This window comes from Gadus chalcogrammus, chromosome 14 (assembly GCF_026213295.1).
Source record: "Gadus chalcogrammus isolate NIFS_2021 chromosome 14, NIFS_Gcha_1.0, whole genome shotgun sequence".
NCBI classification, from domain to species: Eukaryota; Metazoa; Chordata; class Actinopteri; order Gadiformes; family Gadidae; genus Gadus; species Gadus chalcogrammus.
The window spans coordinates 7,887,979-7,912,978 of NC_079425.1; the positions used below are offsets into that span (position 1 = coordinate 7,887,979).

A 25,000-nucleotide genomic window follows, 5' to 3' on the forward strand; every position below is an offset into this window, starting at 1 on the left:
ATATAAAATGTTGCTGTGTCCTCCAGTTTGGCATAGATTTCCTGTAGTGTTGCATTGAAAAAAAGAGAAAAAACACAGACAAACACTTCTTTGGACTACAGTAATAAAGTTTGTAATATTACAGTATGACAATCCAAGCCAAGTATCTGCTGACACTGTTCATATGTCGGTTTACCTCCCACAAAAGATGTCACAATTGAGTGTGGTAAATGTACTGTAATTGTAAATACAGTAAATACTGTAAGTGTTTTATGAGAAACTGAGAATAACAATTTTCAGTTTTTGTAATGCAAATTACATACAGTAAGTAGTACGTAATATATGATCCAGAAACAAAGAAGGCCCTTTTTCAACGAGGCATAAATTACATGTAAAACACCTGAGTAGGTCTTTAGCTGAGTAGGTCTTTAGCTGAAATGACCACCAGGTGTTTTGCGTTGCAAAACTTATCCTCTGTGTTTTGTACAGATCGTTGTATGTAGTGTTGCTTTTACGTAAAAAAAGTAATTCCATGCCAATTCACCAAGAACTATGGTGCACAGGGGGAAAAAAATCTAAATTACTGTAAAATAAAATAAATAAACTATAAACTAAATATTTTTTCTTATTCAAACATGTAACTTCATTTGTCTGTCCAAATGCAGCATCTTTCCATCTACAGTGATCTAAATTACTGTTAGGTTTTGAACAGAAAGTTCACTGTTTTGAACAGAGTATCTAAACATTGGTAAAATATGCTGTAGTTCCACAGCGTTTTGCCGGTAGTGAACATTGACTGGGGCAGGTATCCATGAAATTTGGAAGAAGGCGTCATTGCCAGCATTTGTATCTTAGCATAGGGGCAAGTAACCACAGTTTGGTTCACATGGTGTACTGGTATGCTCACTGTGTGAAGTGTTTAGGGAATGTGAACATGGTTTAGGTAAATTGCCTAAAACGATAGGAAAAAACTGTAATGTCTCGTGTGTGTGTGTGTGTGTGTGTATCTGTGTGTGTGTGTGTGTGTGTGTGTGTGTGTGTGTGTGTGTGTGTGTGTGTGTGTGTGTGTGTGTGTGTGTGTGTGTGTGTGTGTGTGTGTGTGTGTCTGGGTCTCTTTGTGTGTTTGTTTGTGTGTGTGTGTGTGTGTGTGTGTGTGTGTGTGTGTGTGTGTGTGTGTGTGTGTGTGTGTGTGTGTGTGTGTGTGTGCATGTGCCTTTGTGTGTGAGTGTGTTTGTGTGTGAGCACACCTTGATCTTCCAGACGTAGTAAGTGCATGAAACGAAGCCACTCCACATACACACGCCCTCCAGTGCCAGCATGGAGAAAGGCCATTGCAAGTAGGAACTGGGAAGAAGTTTTCACTCGTTTACTTATTCCTTACTTATTCTTATTTGCTTATCATAAGCAATTAGTACAGAAATAAACCATCAGGATTTTTCCTTTCAAAACAGACTTGGGTATTTCTCCTTTGCATGGTGATTAATAGCAAAACTGTAAATAAAACAAATGCAAACCGGCACAACACACACACAAACACACACACACACACACACACACACACACACACACACACACACACACACACACACACACACACACACACACACACACACACACACACACACACACACACACACACACACACACACACACACACACACACACACACAAACAGAGTGCTACAGACCTATTGAGGGATGTCCGACAGATACTTCTTGATATTTCTAACATCACGATGGACGTGTTGGTGTTTTTGAGATGAACCAAGCCGTCACAGAAATCTGGATGTGCATGAATAAATAACACATTAAAATGGCTCCTGTACAGGTCTGCATTCAGCTTTAAAAAACAACACCAAGGTCTTTCAATCAAATTGACACAACTATTGTCATTTCTCCCACAAGGCAGTAAACTGCTGAAACCCAAACTCATGCGGGAAACCTAAGTTTACAGACTGAGCTGAGGTCAGACTTCTGGTGCATATATGAACTCACCCATGATGTTTGAACTGTGGTGTCCATCCAAACTGTCGGCATGAGTCAAGAACAGTATTATCCCCAAGAGCAGCACTGCAGGTCCGGTACAGCTAACCGGCAGAGCAAAGCTCATCCTGACAGAATGGATCTTACACGCCACCACCCCAAACCAGTGGCAGCTAGCCGAGAAGAATGCCTGCAGTGGAATGGTAATTACATTACATTACAAGTGCTGTGCTATACATTGTATGATACAATCCACAAATGTATCTATGAGAGTAAGTATGTATTTATGTGTTTGTGTGTGTGTGTGTGTGTGTGTGTGTGTGTGTGTGTGTGTGTGTGTGTGTGTGTGTGTGTGTGTGTGTGTGTGTGTGTGTGTGTGTGTGTGTGTGTGTCTGTGTGTGTGTGTGTGTGTGTGTGTGTGTGTGTGTGTGTGTGTGTGTGTGTGTGTGTGTGTGTGTGTGTGTGTGTGTGTGTCTGCGGCTGCCTACCGGCCAGCATGTCTGCCTGTCTATTCTCTTTTCCGTCTGCTTTTCTGTCTGTCTCTCTGTTTGTCTGTGTGTCTGTCTAGTGGGTTTTCTGTGTTTATAACTTGTTATCTTGTGTGTATGCAAATGTCTTGTCTCTGTGTCTGTGTGGTTGTCTTGTGTGACTATTCGGTACGTCTGGTCTGTTATCGAGTGTGTCTGTGTGTCGGTCTGGTGGTCTTGTCCCACTATTCTATATGTCTGATGAGTGGTCCAGGCGTGTCTGTGTGTTGGTGTCTATACCTGTAAAAAGAACAACACCAGTCCTATCTGCAGTATTTCTTGTTGTGCAGGCTTCAGGTTGTAGTTCTCCCAGACGATGTTGTCCATAATCAGGACATGATAAATGAGGTACACAACCCCTGTAGAACATGGGATCCCAGTTACAAAGAGTATAGTCTAAAGTGAGTCAATAGTAGCGTATGTAACATAATGCATAGACTGCGGGGGATCTGTTCAAGGATTTCGTCAGAAGACCAGTTCAAAAAACAGTTTAATGAATGCACTGCAATCTATTGCATCTTGTGAATGCTCAAATGATACACTCATGATATAATATTTGGTCAGTTGAGGATAGCTTAGGAAATACATTTCACAAAACAAGGATTCTTGGGTACATGATTGCAGTCAGTAATTTGACCAATAACCAATTATGCAATTAGTGTATGCTGATTACCTATCACTACTATCCTCAGTATGCTGGTGACGACAAACACAAAGTCTCTGTAGCCATCCAACTCTGCCAACCTCTCCTGCAAAGAGAGGAGAAAGAGTGAGGGTAGAGAGAGAGAGAGAGAGAGAGAGAGAGAGAGAGAGAGAGAGAGAGAGAGAGAGAGAGAGAGAGAGAGAGAGAGAGAGAGAGAGAGAGAGAGAGAGAGAGAGATTGTAGATGGTCATAAGTTATGAAAATAACTATCCCCATAGTGACGATTGATTGCTTCATCCATTCATCAATTGGTCAGTTCAATATTCATCCATGCATCCATTCATCCATTCGATAATAAGTGCACATAAAGATTGCGTTCCTTCAAATCTAAAATACCCTACCGTCATGGTATTCGAAGCTTGTAGTGAATTTTCCCACCAACAGAGGGAGACCAAGACTGAAGCGACGATCCCAACGACAATGTAGATGAAGCAGTCGCTGTCCAGCCTGTCCACGTAGGACGAAACGCGGACATAGTAGTCAGCTACCAGGAGGCAGTAACCTGTTAGTTGGTAAGTTAACGTGTTAGTTGGTTGGTGAAGTAGTTAGTTAGCTAGATTTGTAGATAGATATATAGTTATTTAGGTCGATAGATAAATGATTAGGCAGCTAGGTATTTCGTTTTTGATAGGTTGAGGTAGTTAGTAGGTAGATAGTTAGTTAGCTAAGTAGTGAGTGAGTTAGTTCAATAGTTAGTTTGTTAGTTTGATGTATGTTAGCTAGCTATTTTAGTCAGGTAGATATTTAGTTATTTAGTTAGGGAGTTAGTTGGCATGGAGCAAATGTCTAGTTGTTATTAGCAATAACTCGAAGGTTAGACCAAAGCAGTTAGTTATTTACTTGGTTAATATTTCCTTAAATATTGTTAATCAAGTTCTATAGCTGACAGAGACAAACAAAATAACATGTTACCAGTGATTATCAGAAGGAGAGAGCAAATTGGAAAAATAATTTTCCACTTCTCTTTCTGAAGTCTGTATACAATCTGCAGTATGGAGGACATGATGCACACTCCTCCAGTGATGAAGAGGTTGGTCAGCACGTCAAACTGTGGCATGACAACCAAGGCCAGGACGGAGGTACCCAGAGAAACCAGGCACTCGATAACGCAGATCTGGAGGACACGTACACTGTTTACAGACGTATAACATTTTATATACATGACACAAGCACTTATAGTAGACACACACACACACACACACACACACACACACACACACACACACACACACACACACACACACACACACACACACACACACACACACACACACACACACACATTTATAACTCTAAATATATATACACATTAAAAATACATTTGATCCATTATGAAATTTCTTAAAACCAAAGAAAAAGCTTTGCATACAATTGCCAGGCTCTTGCAGTTTGGCGGCACAAAGCTCTTGAACATCACCCTCCACAGGGACTTGATGAACACCAGCACATTGGGGAACACCAGGCAGAACACCAACATCAGCATGAAGAACTGCTGCTCCTGGGCACTGCGCAGTGAGTACGGACTGGAGAGCACAGTGAGTACCAGGAGAGATCCCTGATGGGATAGAAAGCACAAGCAGAGGACATCACTGAAGTGGGGCGCAGCATAACAGTGTAGTGGTAAGGATGCTTGATACTCAGGGTCAAACCAAGATGCCTGCAATCCACCTGTTGGCGTGCTCCTAGATAGCAAGACGCCTAGACCTCCTACATGCATCTATTCAACATTCTCTGTACGCCACTATTGATACAAGTCTGCTTAGTGAGTCAATAGTAGGCCTGCTGTTAAGACGACCCTCTGAGTTAACACAAAGGACATTCCACTGACATGGGAGAAGAAGGATCTCCATGCATGGAACAAGGGTAGAGACGTGCCTACGTCATTGTCACTGTGGGGGTTTGAGTCGGTCAGGGTCATCCATGTACCTCGTAAACTTGTTAAACACCTTGATAATTAATTAAAAAACAAAGATTTTAACAGAGATTTTTAACAAACAGGTGTGGAACCGTGTTACCCTTTTGACCAAACCCTTGACAATAAAGCAATCTAAGATTACCGATAATCTGCATGTTGTCATGTTGAAAGTGGAAAGAGATTGATAAGAAGGGTGTTATCTCCCCAACATGTTAAGTTACAAGCTACAAGTTGTTTTGGTTTTCTGTACATCTTGCTACTTTGCTATTTGGATGTGAGTCTGTGTTACAGGCATTCAATTAGCACTTAGAATTAATCTACTACAAAAACACACAGTATACAGACACATTCATATGGCTATCGCTGTCTGGTGGTATATACATTAACCAAGAACAAAGGACCTTGTAACTCTATAAAGTTTGTTTTCTGCTTTCTGTCAATTTCATGTGAGCTGGTTTATGCTAGAGATGTGAAACTTGGTATAGATGTTGAAAATAAATTAGGTATTTATGTTGCCATGGCCAGTCTTAAAAAATAAACCATTTTCAGATTAAAAATAATTTAATCAATCTATAAAAACAGTACGTTTGGGTTAGTTCAAGTCGATGCTACATAGCAGTTTTCATGCTGATTGGTGAAATACTATAGGAAGGGCTTTGAGTTTGTCCTGACTATTTCATCTGCCATGTACATATTTGTGACCCTATGCATTTGCATTCTGCATCACATTTGACACACAACTTCAACAGGGGTATCTATCAGAGGGTATGTTATTTAGTTTGAACCCTAACGTTAGCCAACCACTAACTATTTAAGTTATAGTCCCACCAACTAATCATCATTATATCTGATCACACACACAGCATGTCTGGTCATGATTTGGCCTTTATCTCTGCATCATGACAGGGCATTCTCTGCCAACGCTCCCACACTCTGGAACAGCCTACCACTCCACTTCCGCTTTGCCCCATCCCTGCCCATGTGGAAAAACCACCTCAAAACATTCCTTTTCACAAAGTCCTTTGACCGCGAATTTTTGCGACTGATAGAATCACCATAGTACACACACTGAAAACAGAATTTTGCACCCACAAGTTTAGCCTTCAGCTAGAGAACCTTACTTTCTGCCGATTGACAGCTTGCATAACCGATCGACACATCCACTGACTTCTGGCTAGTCTTACTGAAGCTCAAAATGGGCCCAAACATATTCCTCCGGTAACGTCGCCATGCCAACGCCGACGTTGGCTGCAACAGGTCGTGGACATCCATCGCCCCTATGTCCTGCTGTTTGTTCACGTATCTGAATCTTTAATGGATCACTCTTTAATGTATTATGCACATGCTGAGCTTCTGAATAGACCGGTGTATGCTATGTATGTAGAGCGCCGGATTTCTGTGCTCGCACTCCAAATCCGTGAATGACACCTGGATTAATTAATGATTGAACCAGGCTTTTCCACTGTCTAAGACCGTGTGTATAATATAAAATCGAATGTCTGACTGAGGTGATGCTGTGCTGTATGAAGGGTAAATGCAATAGGAACGTATGGAGATGGCTATAGGTGGATGGATAGGGATATGGATGGATACCTTGGATATAACAGCACTGGCCAGGACTGCAATGCCCACTATGATGGCCACCAAGTACTGGGCCAGTTCGAAACATGTCCTCTTGCTCTCCTTCTCAGATCCAACCGGGTTCAACTGGAATGGATCCCATGTATCCCTGGAACCAAAACAGATGGATACAATGAACATACACGGCTGCAAGCCACACAAACACACTCTCACACACACACACACACACACACACACACACACACACACACACACACACACACACACACACACACACACACACACACACACTTACGCAAAGTCGGTTTGTTTCCCCTTGTAGGATTTTACCTTGCCAAGTGTCTCTCTCTCTCTCAGACAAACACATAACACCTGGATTACATGGCATGTCATCATGTCATCAATCTTGAAAACGGCTGCTCTACTTGCTGGCTCAACACACTAGTGCGCTAGCCATGTAGGACATAAACCCCCTTTTAGCGACCCAGGTTAACATCTGATGAACGCGGATTGGTCACCACTGATCATCATAATAAAAAAAGGTGTTAAGATAAGGAAATTAGACATATAGTTTGGGAATTGGTCTTTGACTTCAACGTCACGACCAGTGGCGGCAGGTTAGGTTGTATAGAGAATTAGTAGCAAGCTGTGTGCACGTACTGCTGGCGTGATATCAGCATATTAATCCTAGGGTGCATGCTTCTATCTGGATTAGTTGCTCTGTCAACAATCATCATACAAAACATAGATATTGATATTGAGGCCCCTAAGTGGTTCAATACAGATACAGTTTGAAAGGACAAATGTTTAGGTTTATTCTATATTACACTAAGTAACCCTAGTCGAGGTTTACAGAATCCGCAAAACCACACATATTATGCTGATCTTTAGACTGGCTTTGCTTTGGTTTATACAGCCAAGCAAATTCAAAAATCTTTCACTTTTATAATCTCTGGGTGTAGTCCTAGCAATACAAATAAACTAATTATGTGGGACATGGGTAAGTATTTATGGTATTTCAAGTAATAAACTATGTAAATACAGTGATTGTTTCAGAGACTGCAATAAAGAGAGTCAAAACAGAGGACACTGACTGGGCAAATAAAAAGCTAAACTGTGCCTATACTAGTACTAATAACTAATGGGATTATTCAACACTAACTCTAACCCTATTTAAGAAGCTATGCTTTTATTTTCTGACATAAACTATAAATGCTAATGCTGGGGGTTGCCTAGCAAGCTGAATCTTTCGCTCTAAATAACAAAAAATATCTCTGTTAATTTTTTTGCACCACACACGGTTCTATTTTCTATTAATTTTGAGTATAATTTACATTTTCTGAGTACAGCAGTTACTCACAATGAGATTGACACGTACAACTTTTTGACACAATGCAGTGTAAGAACGTAGGAATAGTTATTGTTATTTAAACATTTAAAAAACGCTTCAGAAATTCAGGGAAAACAACAAGGACATCTCTTCCTTGTAGAAGATTTGTAAACATACATGTGCCTGGCCTCCCTTTTCTTCGCTCGTTCATCCATCTTGCTTCAAATGATATGGCTCTTGTTACCTATCATATAAACACACAGGACATCAGGAAATGATCATCTTAAAAATAACACATATGATCAATAGTAATACTAGGGAACATTAATTAACCAAAACAACCAAAAACAATACAAACCTCACTTAATGTTCAAATGCCCGGTGGTTTGTTCCATTCAGCGACTCCCACCAAAGTCGACTGATCTTGAGTAGAACCTTTAATCCTTGACCCAGGTCCGTTCGACTCTGTGCTTACTGCCTTGTGATCCTGGAAAACGAATCCTCATCCTTCTGATTGTTTGTGGCCAAGGGGCAAACCATAACTACGTCCAACACAAGACATGGGAAGATAACAACTACAGTGTGTGTGTGTGTGTGTGTGTGCGTGTGTGCGTGTGTGCGTGTGTGTGTGTGTGTGTTAGTGTACACATGTGTGTGTGTGTGTGTATGTGCGTGCAGTGCGTGTCCATGAGGGTGTGTGATAGATGGTGCAGATATCAATTGCATGCTTTATGGGGGTTATAAGTGAGTACAAGAGTCCTCTAAACATGCAGTCATCGAACCTGCACCACATACACACACACCTAGACTGTTCAATAAATAACTGATGTAAATCAATATAAAGATATAAAACAAAGGAAATCATTTGAGTAAAAAACAATCCAAACACAATTTGAATGGCAAAGCTACAACCAAAGTAAGGGACTGAACACAATTTATATTTTTGTCTTCATACCTTGTGGTAAAGGTCAAAGCATTTACCGTGGGTAAATGCTGTGGGGTTCCATGACAATTGTCGTGGCAATTTCTTTGTGTCTGTCTAGGACAGATAGAGACTGTAAATGCAAAAAAGCAAGCAATAGTGGTAGAAAATGTAATGTATGAATACACCACTATTTAATCTTACATACAATACATTGTATGTAAGATTATACCATGTGTCGAGGATTATATCATGTATATCGGATTATATCATGTGTCTAAAATTTGATTTTATGTCTGGTATTATACCATGTATCTAGTGTTATTCCACGTGTCTAGGATTATACCATGTATCTAGGATTATATCATTTTCAAGGATTATACCATGTGTCTAGAATTAGATCTTGTGTCGAGGATTATACTATGTATCTAGGATTATACCACGTGTCTGGAGTATATCATGTATTTATGATTATATCATGTATCTGCATATGGGATAAAAAATGTTTTGATGAAGGTTAGCAACCTCAACACCTAAATAACATTAATTTGGCGTCTGTGTGATATGTGTGATGTGTGTGTGTGTGTGTGTGTGTGTGTGTGTGTGTGTGTGTGTGTGTGTGTGTGTGTGTGTGTGTGTGTGTGTGTGTGTGTGTGTGTGTGTGTGTGTGTGTGTGTGTGTGTGTGTGTGTGTTAATGTCCGTTAGTTTAAATGTGTGTTCATCCCTTCAGGACATGGAATATAACTCTTTATTTAAAATACATTGTGTAGACTTAGATTTAGAGCACCATAGACACAGTACAACAGACTATATTATGTATGCACATAATGGTCTGTTAATATGTACCTGGAACATTTGTAAAAGTGTATATACCTGTAGTAGACAATGCTTCCAAAGCATGCTTTAGAAAGACAGTACATGGGGTCGTTCACAGCCACTAGATGTCACACCAAAGTGCCCATCCTTTAATGATGTGTGCACTGTGTGCGTGTGCGTGTGTGTGTGTGTGTGTGTGTGTGTGTGTGTGCTTGTGACTGTTTGTGTGTGTGCTTGTGAAATTTTTTGTTTGTGTGTGTATTTGAGCATGTCTGATTCTGAATGGGTCTGTGTGAACTGCTGTTTGTGTGTTCTGTTTACCGTGGACGTTTTGTGCATAGAGATGTCTTTGTCAGGCGGTGGTCTCATTAGGACTTTCTGCCAGACCATAATAAGCATGCCATATGGTCAACACAGCGATGGCAACTCCCTCCAACATCAGGTGAGCAGGATTAAAAACAAAAGATGACAATCAGAAAACTGAGAAAACCATAGAGCTGCTATTCCACCAGATCCTTTGAGCTATTGATAGGAAAGAGATGACTTACTTGACAAATCGTCATAAGGAACAGCATGACAGTATTGATCTTGGAGGAAGGACCATCAATCTGTTCAGCATATCCACATTCATTTCACTGACATCTGTGTTTAGTCTGAAAACTAGTGAAAACATCCATCATAGACAATGCATTTCTGTTCAAAAGCAAGGAATCATATTTGGCTGGCTACCCCTATTTTCTCCCATGCTAGTAACCCCTAATTATAAATCAACCAGTTTGCATGTTAAGGTCTTCATTCTAGTTTATGCCTTGGGTTAATAGTACAGCATGTGAATATGTGTTTGTGTGTGTGTGTCCATGAAATTTATGTTGGAACTATCACATGAAAGAACTAAATAATAGACACTGTAATAAGTAATATAAATTGTGTTATAATAACTCATCGTAACATACGGAAGTTCTCTATGTGTAGTTATGTATGTAACTATCAATAACATGTGTTATTATATATATTCCCATATAAAACAAATAATCCCATATAAAACAAAATTCTATACAAAGTATATCATAATTTATGTTATCATGAATTATGTTCATGCAGTACAGCATGAACATTCTATGATGAATTAAAAAACACTTTTCAATTCAATTACTCAATTAAAATCCTCATACATGCCAAGGTCACCTTTTGTATAAATAACCTTTAAAAAACGGTTGCTTTTAGTGAGGCATAGCTGAGTTGTTGTCTACTTATTGCATGCACATACAGTAGCACCTGGACATCCTGCTGGGTTGATTGGTTGCTTAACGCAACTGTCTGTCTACAATAGGACACAGTCACTGCCAAAACAAATGCATGATGCACATTCAAACGCATACACATGACACAAATGAACTGACTTAAGAAATAGTAGAAGTGTCATATTTGCATACAAAAAAAAAAAAATACAAAATCACAGAAAATTGCATACACACATATGCAAACACACACACACACACACACACACACACACACACACACACACACACACACACACACACACACACACACACACACACACACACACACACGCATACACAAACACACAATCATACACAAGTGACAACAAACAGATTTGAAAATGTGCATGCTTCCTACTCATGCTTGGAACTGTGAAAACGAAAGGAACGTCTTGTTAGTTGGTGGGTTACTTCCTCCAACAGATCATCAAGAAGATAATGGGATGCAAGCTTCTCACAAGGCAGCGGGGTGTTGTGGGTTTGACTGAGAATTCATTGTATCACGGAACTCTGTGTCATTGTAAGAACCACTCTATATTGTAGGCAGAGGACAAGGATGAATAGAGATGCTGATTGGCTGTAAGCAGCACTTTATATTCTGAGGACAAGGTTGACCAGAGCTGCTGATTGGCTGATGGGTCAGGAACATGGCATTGAACTCGGTTGGCGTTCTGTGGAATCCAGGATGACGGGGCCTGCAATGTTATGCTTATGGTAATACAAGAGTCTTTGCAACACATGGTTTTGTACATGTATCAGTGTTATGATACAACATATCAAGTATGAAGTGTAATATTATGTGAAGGTTACAGGTGTTAAAATGTCCCATTCTGTAATACCTGGAATTAACGCAGGCAGGGAGCAGGATAGTGTAGTGTGTGTAGGGTGTTCAGCTCCCAGTCAGAAGGTACAGGATTGGTTACCCAGTGCCTAGCTGCTACCTGTCGAGTTCACCACGAGCCTCTTTAGCTAAAACTGTCTGCTAACTAAACTAACGGGAATAGATTAGACTAAAGTCACAACATAATCTTTCAGTTACGTCACGACAGCCCGAAGCCTATTGTGAGATACTTTTTATTCAATATTTCTGAGCAAACAACAGGGGGCCGGCAGCATCTGATTTGATCTAATATTGTAAACCGTTTTATATATATTCTTAGCTTTGGTGACAGAGAAAATGTCCCAAGGCTTAAGGAAAGAAGACAGAAATGGAGCAAACTAATATTCTATTGAAACATTTCATTTTCATTTCAGGATAGATAAGGCGTAAGCACAGCCTGCTAAGTGCAAATGGTTATTGGATTTGCAGACCGCAGCCTGGCAAAAGTCTGTTTTTCTCAAAATACCTTAAACATAGGAACAGAGTGTGCCAATCAGCAAATGTATTCCCCAAAGAGTGAAAGGCTACAACTTGAAGTCAGATGTTTTGCTTAGTTTTTGACTCTCTTACTGACTACTCTGTTGCTTTTTATGTCTGTCGATCTCTCAACAGTTTAACACATGGCTGCATTCTTCCTCTTTATCAAGGCAGTGCACTTCAACAATCTCATGCAGAGATGAACAACGATCAATCAACGAAAAAACAATAATGATAATGTAAGTTAACACATGTTTTTAAATTGAGGTAGTCATTTGTAGTTGTTTAGGTGGAATGTGTTTAACAAAATCAGGAGGTACATCCCAGTGTTTCTTATAAATGTGTTACCTATATCTCTTCATCATGATGATAACAAATAAACATGGGTGTGGGACGGAGGCAATGTGGGTCAATGTATCTGAAACTGTGGTGACAGCATGAAACCGCAGTTAAAGATAGGCCTACCACAGTCACCGACCCATTGGTCAACATTGTATCCGCAATGTCATAAGACAAGACCGCTGTCGTGTATTAAAAACTAATAAAGTTTCAACTGTTTAAGCAGACAATTGGAAACGCACACGGCAGACTTATGACTATAAAATAGTATTATTTATTATAACACAGTAACAACAGCACGTAGTTGATGGTGTATACAGAGAGCGTACTACTTCTTGGTTTATACAGAGAGCACTCCTTTAAATTGGTATATACAGAGAGGGTACTACTTTAACTAGGTGTAAACAGAAAGACCTGTATACACACTGTGCTCATCAGTTCTAGGTGGTAATGATTTCCTTGCCCAGTCAGTCAACCATTTTATGATATCATCTCTGATCGGGACGCACTCAGTGCACTCCCTCTGACCGTACCTGCTCCTGACAGCCCCGCCTGTAATCCCCGGTGGCACACCTGTTTCCTTGGCTTTTTCCCGGCACAGCGGCTGTGAGCAGGCCAATTGCCCCACACACCACCAAAGCTCCCGGCCGGCGTCCGCACGAAGAGCCAAGGTCCAACCAATTACATCCGCCCATTATATGAGCTTCAGGGAAACCTTGTGAAGACTTGAGGCCAAAGGAAGAAGTAAAGAATTATTAATTAATTATTATAGCCAAATCATTAGCCAAAAACAAAATGGTGCAAATACAAACTCTGCCTCTGGCACATTTTACCTTGAGGCAAAATCGCACTCCTGTCTGGTGGGAACATGTCCAACCACCCTTGAAGAAACCATACAGCGTTTTGCTTACAGATACAAAACACATTTTGACACACCTTTGGAGTATTATATATTACAACAGGGTTTGTGTTGTCGGTGCACATTCCTAGATGGAATACAAGAAGAGCTGTTGCTAACCCATCAATCAACCAATCAATCAATACCTTGACCACCAACTTGTCCTCCATCTTGTTGAAACCCTGTCTTACTGTCTGTATCACGCCATTTGTTTTTGAATCTGTGGCTTATCCAAATAGAAAGCTTAGTAATGCAAAACATAGAGTGCTGCCAAGGTTATAGGGTATGCATGGGACCTGCCTACTAATTCCACGTACACACTCAGTCTGGCTCCAGGATGCTGTTTACTCTCACTCTCATTTACAATTACATTAACTCCCAAAGTGACATATATCCCTCACTACATTCCTGGAATGAATCAGATTACAATATAGTCAGTATCCTGCAGGGAATAAGGCCACAAGAGAGAATATATGTGTGTGTGTGTGTGTGTGTGTGTGTGTGTGTGTGTGTGTGTGTGTGTGTGTGTGTGTGTGTGTGTGTGTGTGTGTGTGTGTGTGTGTGCGCGCACAATCGTGCATGTGTGTTGGTGTGCGTGTGATTGAGAGAGAAAGAGAGCATGTGTGTGCGTGTGTGTGCATGAGTCCAACAGCTGTAACAAAGAATACCTAACCAGATGGCTTCCGCTTTTACGTTCGGCTTTGTTCTGTAATTTACACACCTCTCTCTCTGATTGTGTGTTTATCTTTCCTGCTCTCTTTGTTTGGAATTATTTTTTATGCATGCATTAAAAACAAGATGGGCACTTCTTTGAAGTTGTTTATCATTGAACTCATCTTTAAATGGGATGAGATGCAAATGCTGAGGAAATCTATTAAGAAATCCCACGGACAAACACACGCACACGTGCACATATCCGTGCGTGCACTCACACACAAACAAACACACACACAGTGCACATTGATTTTCCAAACCATTCAAGAATTGCAACTCCTGAGTGACATCTAGTGGTCACAATAACCTAGAAATTAACCACAATAACAAGAGGAACACTCACACACACATGCTCACACATACACAAACAATTCAAGGCCATTTATATGGCCTTCAATAGCCAAACAATGTTGAAGTTAAAACAACTAAGATCCATTACTTAATCACACCTGTGAATGGCTTGACCTCAAAAACTTACGTGGGCTGGTGTGGAACCAAGAGATCTTAAGGCTAGTTTGTACTCTCCCTCCCACAGTCCACTTATTTTCAGAAGAGAGAGAGAGAGAGAGAGAGAGAGAGAGAGAGAGAGAGAGAGAGAGAGAGAGAGAGAGAGAGAGACCCTATTTAATATTCCCCAATATTAAGCTTGGTTTTATCTTTTTAATTTCCATTGGCAAACAATCATTGGCAGGACATTTCCCCACACCATAAAATACTTGTTTGCAGAGGACCACTTTTCATTTCTTGTTGATCTTTTGGGCTGGTTGTTAATATTGCTTTGCAGCACTCCCTTTCATTGCACACATCGCATCGCAAACGAGTGCTTTCCACCCCATCAGGGATTACTCTGCATCTACTGCAGCAAACACCAATGAGGTATTAATTATACCATACCGAGTCGATTACTTTTTCCCTCAGATAACCAATTCCTGTGGTCTGAGTTTCTATTTGACTTCGAATCATGGTGTCTTAATATCAGGTGTTTGGTTACACCTCATGGATGTTCGATGCTTACTTGACCAAGATAGCACGAGCTTAAATTTCGGGCACCATTTTGAAAGAGGGTAAGTTAAACAGTGATTACGGGAAATGTGTTCACATATAAAACAAGGCTATAAATGTAAAAAGTGGGTTAGAAATAGCTCATGAAAGTATCTTATCCAGTTCTATACAGCCCCCATTGAAACCTTTCATCCGAGCACTGTATGGATAGACAGACATTTCTAACAGCCAGCTTTAGTGAAACACCACAAACACATCAGACAACAGACGGCAGTCTATTGGTATTCCACCTACAGCCATTCATCCAGGTGGAGATAGAAGCCCTAATCTGTGAGGTGCTGCCTTCAGGATGCTAATTGTCTGGAGGAGAGACAGGACATATTGCCTTGTGTTGTAGGACAGGAAACCAGACTAAAGGGGGTTATGCAATTGTACACATTTTTGTAAATCATATGTTAAGCCATTCATATCGACATAAACACATACAGTGGGTTAAAATGAGAATCGTTGCCTTATTTATTTTCTTTCAGCATTACTGGAGAATTCCCTAAAGAGGAAAGGATTATCGAATGTAAAATGTAATGCATTATAGCATTTTGTTATTGTATGCCACTACATTTATGTAACAGTAAAAAAAAGAAAAATTGTTGACCTTTGTCAATTGTTGGAAACATGCGCCATCTCTTAGGCTTGTAAGCATTTTGAAAATACGACCATTAAAAACAGTCCCCTTCAATAAAAAAACAACGTAGGGTTCGGCCGTGGGCACTTTTCAGAAGCTGTAACATGCTGGCAAACAAGAATACATTTCAGCCATTGAATTATGTATGATCACATAAGCACCATCCAAGAGCATAAGCCGAAGACAACATGGATTTTGTTTTGAGGTATGGTGCCTCTTGTGATGGAAGCAAAATTGTAAGGGGGTTTTATCGTCCAACCTTTTGCTAGAAGTTCACATTTTGAATTCAAGGCAACGGCCAAGAATTTCTCCCAATTCTCTGAATACATGCCAACTTTGGTCTCCACCTCACCGAGCCTGCAGACCAGCCTGTGAACCTTTTCCAAGCCACAGGAGTCTGAAAGGCACCCTCCGCAAATCGCTAAGGCAGGGAGACCTCGGAGGGCTGTTAAAGGACCTTCTTAAACTGTAGTCCCCTGATCTGCTGGGCCTCATCATTTCTGACATATTAGCATAGATATAGGGTAACATCTGATGAGATAAGGAGGTTCTTCACTCATCCCAGATGGGAAAAATAAGAGCATTATACTGAGTTTTTTACTAGTGAAGAGCAGTCACAAAGAGAGTATTGACAGCTATATTTCCTTGTATTTGTTAATCGGATTAACACGTTGTAAAGATGCTGTAGGTACTATGTCAGAGTTTTAAAGAGAGGATATAAAAGCAGAAGAACGTGATCTAGAAAATAAACTATAGAAAAATATGCTGCGAGCTGACACGAGCAATGTGTGTGTGGGTTTGTGTGTGAGCAAACGCACACACACACACACACACACACACACACACACACACACACACACACACACACACACACACACACACACACACACACACACACACACACACACACACACACACATACATACACTCAAGCCTGTCTGATAGCTGTCTTATATATTTAATCCCAGTGATGTATTTGTGTGAGTCACAAGTGTTTGTATGTGTGTGTGTGTGTGTGTGTGTGTGTGTGTGTGTGTGTGTGTGTGTGTGTGTGTGTGTGTGTGTGTGTGTGTGTGTGTGTGTGTGTGTGTGGGGCGCTGTGGAGATGTGATCCTCCATTACAGTGTATTTCTCCAGTTACTTGCCAATAGCCTGAACCCAGGTCAAGGTGACTCGGTGAATCAAAACAAGCTAATTAGCAGATAACCTAATTAGGTTGTCTAACAACGCAGGTAAAGAAGCCAAACACTTCCCCTGATGTCTTCCCTTCCATGCCTCTTAATAAAATCTATGTCTCATCTCTCACTCTCTCTCTCTCTCTCTCTCTCTCTCTCTCTCTCTCTCTCTCTCTCTCTCTCTCTCTCTCTCTCTCTCTCTCTCTCTCTCTCTCTCTCTCTCTCTCTCTCACAGACTTTCTTTGATTCTCTTATCATCGTAATAAGTCTCTTCTGGGTATGGACAAAAAGTTAACCTCCTCAATGTCAATTTAGCTACCTTAGTTCTCTACTTCCACAGTCCCTTCTCTCAATGTCCCCCTGTTTGTCTCTTTCTTCCTTCCTGTCTGTATATGACTTGGTATGTATAATCTCTTTTGTTACTCCCTCCATCTCGCCCGGCTCCATTCCCCACCCTCTTTCTCAAGTCTTGCAGAGGTACAACCCCACTCCTTCCTATTGTACCTTTGTCGTCCTTTAACCAGGGACAGTGATTTTTTAAACATGCCCTCCACTGGGTTAGCCTGGTTCTACCAGACTATCGTACTTCATTTAATTTTGCACAGAGAGTCTGGACCTACTCAATAGTGGCAAAGTCACGCCCCTTCAGGTAGAGCCCATTGTACCTATGGGTTTGAAAAATATGAATGGGTTTCAAATGGAGAGAAAGTAATTATCTTCTGGTCCCAGTCTTTATATGCCCCAGATTACACATGTGTTGTTTGTGGATTTAAATGATAATTTTTCATAGCAAGAGTTTATTGTGCAATTGTTCAGTTAAGGGCTCTAGAGAAAACACAATGAGGACTACATGTCTCGTGCCGTCACGCTCCCTGCGACTGTTTTGGACAAGACCGACAATCTCCCCATCGGCATAACTGAAACTCTCCACATGCCCCAACTTGTAATGGTTTCCACCTCTTTTGATGCTTTTATCCTCCCCTTGGAGAAAAACAAACATTATCAAACTTCTTCACGAAAGTGTTTAGTTTTCTTTGAATGAGAAATTATAATTTAAATCCACAAACAACATATGTGTAATCCGGGGCATATAAAGACTGGGACCAGAAAATAATTACTTTCTCTCCATTGAAATCCGTTCATATTTTTCGATCTCATAGGTCCCGTTGGCTCTACCGGAAAGGGCGTGACTTCGCCACTGCTCACTCTTGAAGGCGGGTGTCTGTTGAAGTTTAAAACTATTGGATCTGCCCAGTGCCACTCTGGATCTGCCATAACCAATCGTTAACGTTTTGCCGGGAATCACGTGGCGCGCAGGATGTTGATTGGCCCACATGAACCCTCACTGGTGCATAAGAACCCTTACTGGTGTATAGGAACATTCACTGGTGCAGTCAAACATTCACCTGTCCATAGCAACCTTTACTGGTGCAGTCGAACATTTGCTGGTGCATAGCAACCTTTACTGGTGCGGTGGAACATTCACTGGTGCATATACCTTTACTGGTGCATAGGAACCTTTACTGGTGCAGTGGAACATTCACTGGTGCAGTGGAACATTCACTGGTGCAGTGTAGCATTCACTGGTTAAGAGAAACCTTCACTGGTGCACAGGAATCTTTAATAATGCACAGGAACCTTTTCTGGGGCACAGGAGCCCTCAATCGCTTTCAAATAAACCATAAAAACTCCCTAGGAAAGCTCTGCGTGCGCAGCTTGTTTGTTGATAAGAGTTGTGTTGATTAGTTTTTGGTTTATATCATCTACTGAGCTTTGGATTTGAACGGGAGGAAATCATTTTTCTAAAAATAATGCTTACTCTCCACTGCAGTGGACTGAAAGGGCCTCACACAGCTGGGTCCATTAAAATCCAGAAGTTTCCAATCACAGCTTTGTCCAGTGATGATAATAACTTTATTTGTTAAATTGCAAATACGCTTTTAAGACTGAAAGGAAGGTACTGGTAGTAATGTGTACTGCTAAAATAAACTCCATTTCTAAACCTTCTCCTATTGCCCATTGCCCAGTGTTTGGTCCCTGTGGACTTTTCAAGTGATTCAGTCTAGAAGCTCTGTTTATGACACCTGACACATCTCAGTGAAGAAGGTAAACAATGACAGCATGCAAGCACAGCTTTCCTCGCAAAGAAGTGGTTGCTGGGATTTGGTGAAATTCGTTGTTGTTCTGTGTTTGAGGTAAATCGCAGTGGTGGTTGGTGCAGAGGTCTTCCGTTCGTCTCTCACACTCTCAACGATCTGGCCAGTGACCTCCAGTATCAGGATGATGGGCTGTTCGCAACACAAGCCAACGGCTAGCCTCTTGAGGGCCGTCCACTCGAAGCATCTGCCCACCCCACTTTTGACCTACCCATCTGCGTCCTTGCGGCGTGAGGGTATTCCGTGGCGGGCTTGTGCAGTTGTCAGTGTAGAGAGTGAGAGCATGGGCCTCGTGTCTCCCGGTGAGAAATTAAAAGAGGGTTTGGCTTGATGTCCATTTGGAACAATTCCTGTCCCATCGGGTGAAGCTGCACCACATCAAAGATGTTTGAGGTGTCTGGTATGCTGTAGTCCTTTCCCATGTAATACTTCTCCTATTGAATGTATTTTATATTTAACAGCAATGGAGTGCGGTGTTTGCAAATGCAAATAAAATGATAGATGTGTGTGTGTGTGTGTGTGTGTGTGTGTGTGTGTGTGTGTGTGTGTCTTTTTGTCTATGTATGTGGTTGATGTTCATCGTATGTCTGTGACATTACTATTGGTCTAGATGAGCATAATTATATCAACCAAGGGACAAATATAGAAAGAAAAATGTTTGGTAGCACTTGGCTCGAAGTAGCACTCGGGTTGTGTGCAGTATGGACTGGAATTGTCCCCAAGGATAATCGCTTCGATGGTCTTCAAACGAAAAAGTAGTATTTCACAAAGTATTTAATGGAAAACGGCCTTTAAACTTCTGACTGTACTTTCTAGAAAACAACGGCTTTAGTAAAAGAGGGAATAAAAGAGGAATAGCTTGAGGTTCAGTTAGACATTTCCTTAAATGTCATAATGCGGCCTATCCTGGTTCACTGTTCCATCATGCTGTGAGGAATACTTTAAGGGGCTATTTTTGGACCTCTAAATCTAGCCCCCTGTTTGTTCATTTAGATGGCTTTTTTCCGCAATTAATGTTGCTGCATACCGGTTGAAACTGTTCTTTGGGAAATGTAGACGAAGTTAATCTATTCCAATGTGTGGCCTAGTTAATTAAGTTCAGTGGTTGAAAAAATAATTAAAGTAATCACGTGCATCTTGAATGAAGGACCACCTGTGTTTCAAGTCCATGCAGGATCGTTTATGCGTGTATGAGGACCCGACAATGGAAACAAACACGTGCCACTTGCTACCAACAATTTAAAATGTCTATTATGTTTTCGTTGGCAAAATTAAATAAAAGCTTTAGTATTCATAAACATGTTACAGAGACTAACATGTTACTAAACATTGTACTAGTGGCCAATGATAATTGTACATGCTTTTTCTTTATCAAATGTTTGTGAATATCAATCATTGCGGCCAGCTAATAGGATTGACTTTGAACTTGCAGTACAAACTGCTATCACAATTCATTAGGAGCCGGACTTTACATGGTCAGGGATCGAATTAGGTATGCCACTGGTAGCACACTTTGGCAATGAGATCGCCATTCTAACATCTAATATTTGCACTTTCAGGGCTTACTTGAGTACGTCCTGCAAAAGTGTGATAGGCCCTAGTGTTGAGGGAAGACAAATTCAATATCTATGGTATAATTCATTCCTCTCTTGATGGTTACTGGGCAGTCACACACGCACCCAGCCACACAACCACCCACACAAACACTCACAAACACCCACACACACAAACACACACTCACACACCATCTACCTCAACAAATCATTGGGTCTAAACCATAGCTCAGTATGGTACCGCCAGTCATCTTTGTTTTGCATGTCTCTTCTCTCCAATGCTCACTTTCTCCCTATCTCTGACTCTGGATCTCATACACACACACGCACGCACGCACACACACACACACACACACACACACACACACACACACACACACACACACACACACACACACACACACACACACACACACACACACACACACACACACACACACACACACACACACGCACACAGATACACGCTGACACACACCGCACACACAGACACGCACAGATGCACACAGACATACACACATGCACACAGACACGTACACACACACACACATGCACACACACAATCGTGCATACACGCACACATACACAGACACAGACACAGACACACATGCACACACATGCACACAAACACGCAAACACCCATACACAAGCGCATTTCATAGTTAAAGATTGTTTCTCAGCAGCATGTCCTTATCTCCCAAAGACAAAGCTGGAGACGGCCGTTATTAATTTTGTAGGGCGACTTCAAACAAGGAGCCATGCGGATCCATCTGCACTGGTAACATTTCATTTGGGTGCCTCATCACTTTCAGAGAAAGTTAATTTGGTGCTGGAACCCTAGCCCTGCCTCTCTATCTGGGAGTATGACATCTGCTGCCCCCCAAACCTCACCCCTGTCTTTCAAGCGGAAGACTATTCAGAGAGCGATGGAGAGAGAGAAGTAGAGAGAGAGTTTGAAAGCGGTAGAGAATTTAGATTCAGGGCAAGACATTTATATGCTCGATTGGATAAAACAAATCTGATAGCCCGTGCAATATATCCATAGTGTAAATAGCGGTGCAATAAAAAATGAATAACTGAACCATAACCCGGCGAGAAGACAGACAGTTGAAATGGAGACACAAGTCAACACCAAACAAGCTGCAGAAGGTTTGACAGAAATCGATAGAGTTACAGGTCACAGGTATTAAAGGGAAAGGCAGAGGGATGAATTGATAAGATGGAGCAAAGGTCATTAGAGACTGTGTCTGAAGGGCAGCGTGTTGAAAACCAGAAGGAAAGTAAGGGGGACGATGAGGAAGGGAAGAAAAACAACAACATATGAGACGAAGAGATGAAAACAGAGAGAATGAAATACAGGGAGGGAGGGAATGATGGTGGGAGGCAGTGAGGGAAGGAGGGAGGGAGGGAGGGAGGGAGGCAGTGATGGTGGGAGGGAGTGAGGGAGGGAGTGAGGGAAGGAGGGAGTGAGGGAGGGAGGCAGTGATGGTGGGAGGGAGGGAGGGAGGGAGGGAGTGAGGGAAGGAGGGAGGGAGGGAGGGAGGCAGTGATGGTGGGAGGGAGTGAGGGAGGGAGTGAGGGAAGGAGGGAGTGAGGGAGGGAGGCAGTGATGGTGGGAGGGAGTGAGGGAGGGAGGGAGGGAGGCAGTGATGGTGGGAGGGAGTGAGGGAGGTAGGGAGGGAGGGAAGGAGGGAGGAAGGGGATGACAGGCAGGTGATGAGCAGAGAGGTGCAGGGAGGAAAGCGGACGAAGGGATAGAGACAGAAATAGTATGGGGAAGCTCCAGGGGGATCGATAAGACGATGGGAGCGTGGAGCAAGACTGAGGAACACTGAACACATGAAAGGCTGTCTTTTGGTCTGCTCCCTAACCACAGAATTGAAATTGATCTACTGGAGACAAGTCTGTGTGTGTGCATGTGTGTGTGTGTGTGTGTGTGTGTGTGTGTCTGCGTGTGTGTGTGAGTCGGAAGAGGGGAGATTTAAGACGGCTGATTAACTGAAAGGGAGACAGAGTGAGAGGTGCGCCGATGTCCTCACCCCGGTCTGATACGGTTTAATAAGGGTCAAATACTTTCAAATAACTATTACTGCCGGGTCATGTCCTGTTTGATTAAGCTTCAAAGACTTTTACCACGAGGTCATTCATTTTAATCTCTCACTTGATTTCAATACTCTGTTCGCTTCACTGGGATATTTTTATTCTTCATTTCGTTGTGTGTCTGTTTGAAAGCACCCTTTGTAATACCAAGTACATAGTGTTAATTAAATAACATCTTTTTAGAAGTTGTGTAATCCCGCAAGACCCATATTGTTTTGATCATGTCAGATGACGCAAAGTATATGCTTTTGCATCTTTTCCTGCCAGCCTAATCATGTTGGTGAGGAGTTGGTCTATTTATATGTGCCTTATAATGGGGTTTGTTGAATTGTTGAAGTGTAAACCTCTGTTTGTACATGCTGATGATGTATGACAATGGTGTACGTTAGTCTCTGTACGTTGAATAGGGAAGAATACACCTGGGTGCTCACATACAGTCACAAGAAGATAAAAATAAGTGTGTGTGTGTGTGTGTGTGTGTATACACGTGTGTGTGTGACTACTTGTGTTGAGAGTCTCTGATGCTCACTAGAGAGCAGTCCCATTCTCGTGGTAATTATGTGGAAAACAGAAACCCCTGTAAAAATGTTGAGTGTTTTATTTTGAAAATGTGGTACGGGTGACATGGTCTGATTTTCAATGGGAGTCGTTTGGAACAACAATTTTCTGTATTTTGTTTCTCACAGCAATGATTGAGCAGCAGTGTTGGCTGCAGACTCCTGTTAGAGTTGTGATTGACTCTGTGGTCAATTCAAACCCACTTTACTTTCTTTAACCCCTTAGCACAATCATACTTCATCAGTCCCATAACTCACCCCTCTTATAAAACGGCAAAATGTGCTCTTCCATTTATAAGACGGAGGCTAGTTTTCAACCAACTTTTTGTCCCCCTCTTGTTGTCATATTGATCTCCGTTGCTGCTCGGCGGTGTGGACGAGATGGCCCTTGGTGTGGGGTGTTCAAAGACTCTTCACCAGTGTGTCGGAGCGCGGTCACAGGGCCGTGCACCAGGGTTTTCCACCTTGATGGATAAGCTCCGTGCGGACCCTGTGTGCCGCGGACCGTCCGCTCTCTCACGGCGGATGCTCACTGGTCCAAACGCCCACTCTAATTTCGCTCTACATTTCCATTGATCATATAGACATTTAGTGTTTGTGTTAGTGTTCATTTTACACTGTCGCCGTTCTCCTTTCACTCATCCCTCCACCATGTACCTTAATTCATCTTGGGTGACGCTCTTTCTCTTTCTAATTCTCCCCCTCCGTGCTCTCGCCCTTTTTTCTCTCTGTCTCTCACACTGTTCATGGCTCTTTCTTTGTCTAAGGAAACGGATCAAAGTTAGTGGGGGGGCGGAGGGGGGGGGCGGAGGGGGGGGGGGAGAGAGAGAGGAGCGGGGGGGGAGGAGGGGGCGACGACGACACGGAACAGGAGGGGAGAACGACAGAGAGGGACACGGAAAGAGATTGTCATGCAGCCCGGCGATGCGCAGTGCAATCACAGGGAATATGCAATTAACAGGGAAAGTCTTCTGTCAATACCACACTCTGTGTACTCGCACATCCCCTCTCCTATTACTCTTTGCTCCTCATCTCTTCCCTTCTGCTCATTCAACCCCCCCTCCCCTCCCCCCTCCCTCTCCAGGGTCCTCATCACCGTCATTCTGTGGAGGGCTTCCTCCTCCTCCTCTTCCTCTTCATCTTCCTCCTCTTCTCCTCCACTTCCTTCCGCCATTGCTACTCCACCGCGTCTCTCCTCACACTTCCCTGCTCTTATACCAAGTTCAGCCTCACCTCCTCCTCTTCCTTCTCTTGAAATTACCTTTTTTTTTTCAATTGCCCTCCTCTCGCTCCCTCTCTCTACTCTGCTTTTATTTGAACAGTACTTTTTAATCTTTTTATGCGACGCAGAGGATATTTAGCACGATAGGACGATAGCATCATGGAATTCCCCACTAAAGCCGGTAAAAATGGAGGTAATGAACGAAATCT

General features: G+C 42.0%; 1 protein-coding gene and 1 long non-coding RNA gene across 3 annotated transcripts in view; one reads left to right on the forward strand and one right to left on the reverse strand.

Annotated features, from left to right (window-relative positions):
* The window catches only part of chs1 (chitin synthase 1), a 21,917-nt gene extending 13,394 nt beyond the window's left edge, over window positions 1-8,523 (reverse strand). The window contains exons 1-11 of the mRNA XM_056607370.1: window positions 8,376-8,523; window positions 8,195-8,261; window positions 6,700-6,835; window positions 4,561-4,746; window positions 4,104-4,305; window positions 3,533-3,693; window positions 3,162-3,237; window positions 2,729-2,847; window positions 1,974-2,151; window positions 1,667-1,760; window positions 1,227-1,323 (exon numbers count right to left, since the gene is read on the reverse strand). Coding sequence (XP_056463345.1) covers window positions 1,227-1,323; window positions 1,667-1,760; window positions 1,974-2,151; window positions 2,729-2,847; window positions 3,162-3,237; window positions 3,533-3,693; window positions 4,104-4,305; window positions 4,561-4,746; window positions 6,700-6,835; window positions 8,195-8,232 — 1,287 coding nt within the window. The 5' untranslated portion in view covers window positions 8,233-8,261; window positions 8,376-8,523. The remainder of the gene's footprint in view (window positions 1-1,226; window positions 1,324-1,666; window positions 1,761-1,973; window positions 2,152-2,728; window positions 2,848-3,161; window positions 3,238-3,532; window positions 3,694-4,103; window positions 4,306-4,560; window positions 4,747-6,699; window positions 6,836-8,194; window positions 8,262-8,375) is intronic.
* Window positions 3,650-9,067, forward strand: LOC130403171 (uncharacterized). 2 transcript variants are annotated; one of them, XR_008904067.1, is made up of 3 exons: window positions 3,650-3,703; window positions 4,165-4,726; window positions 6,798-9,067. It is a non-coding gene; the product is annotated as an uncharacterized LOC130403171 (long non-coding RNA). The 2 variants fall into 2 exon arrangements; XR_008904066.1 differs by having other exon boundaries at window positions 4,165-4,270; window positions 4,570-9,067.
* The last annotated feature ends 15,933 nt before the right edge of the window (window positions 9,068-25,000 follow it).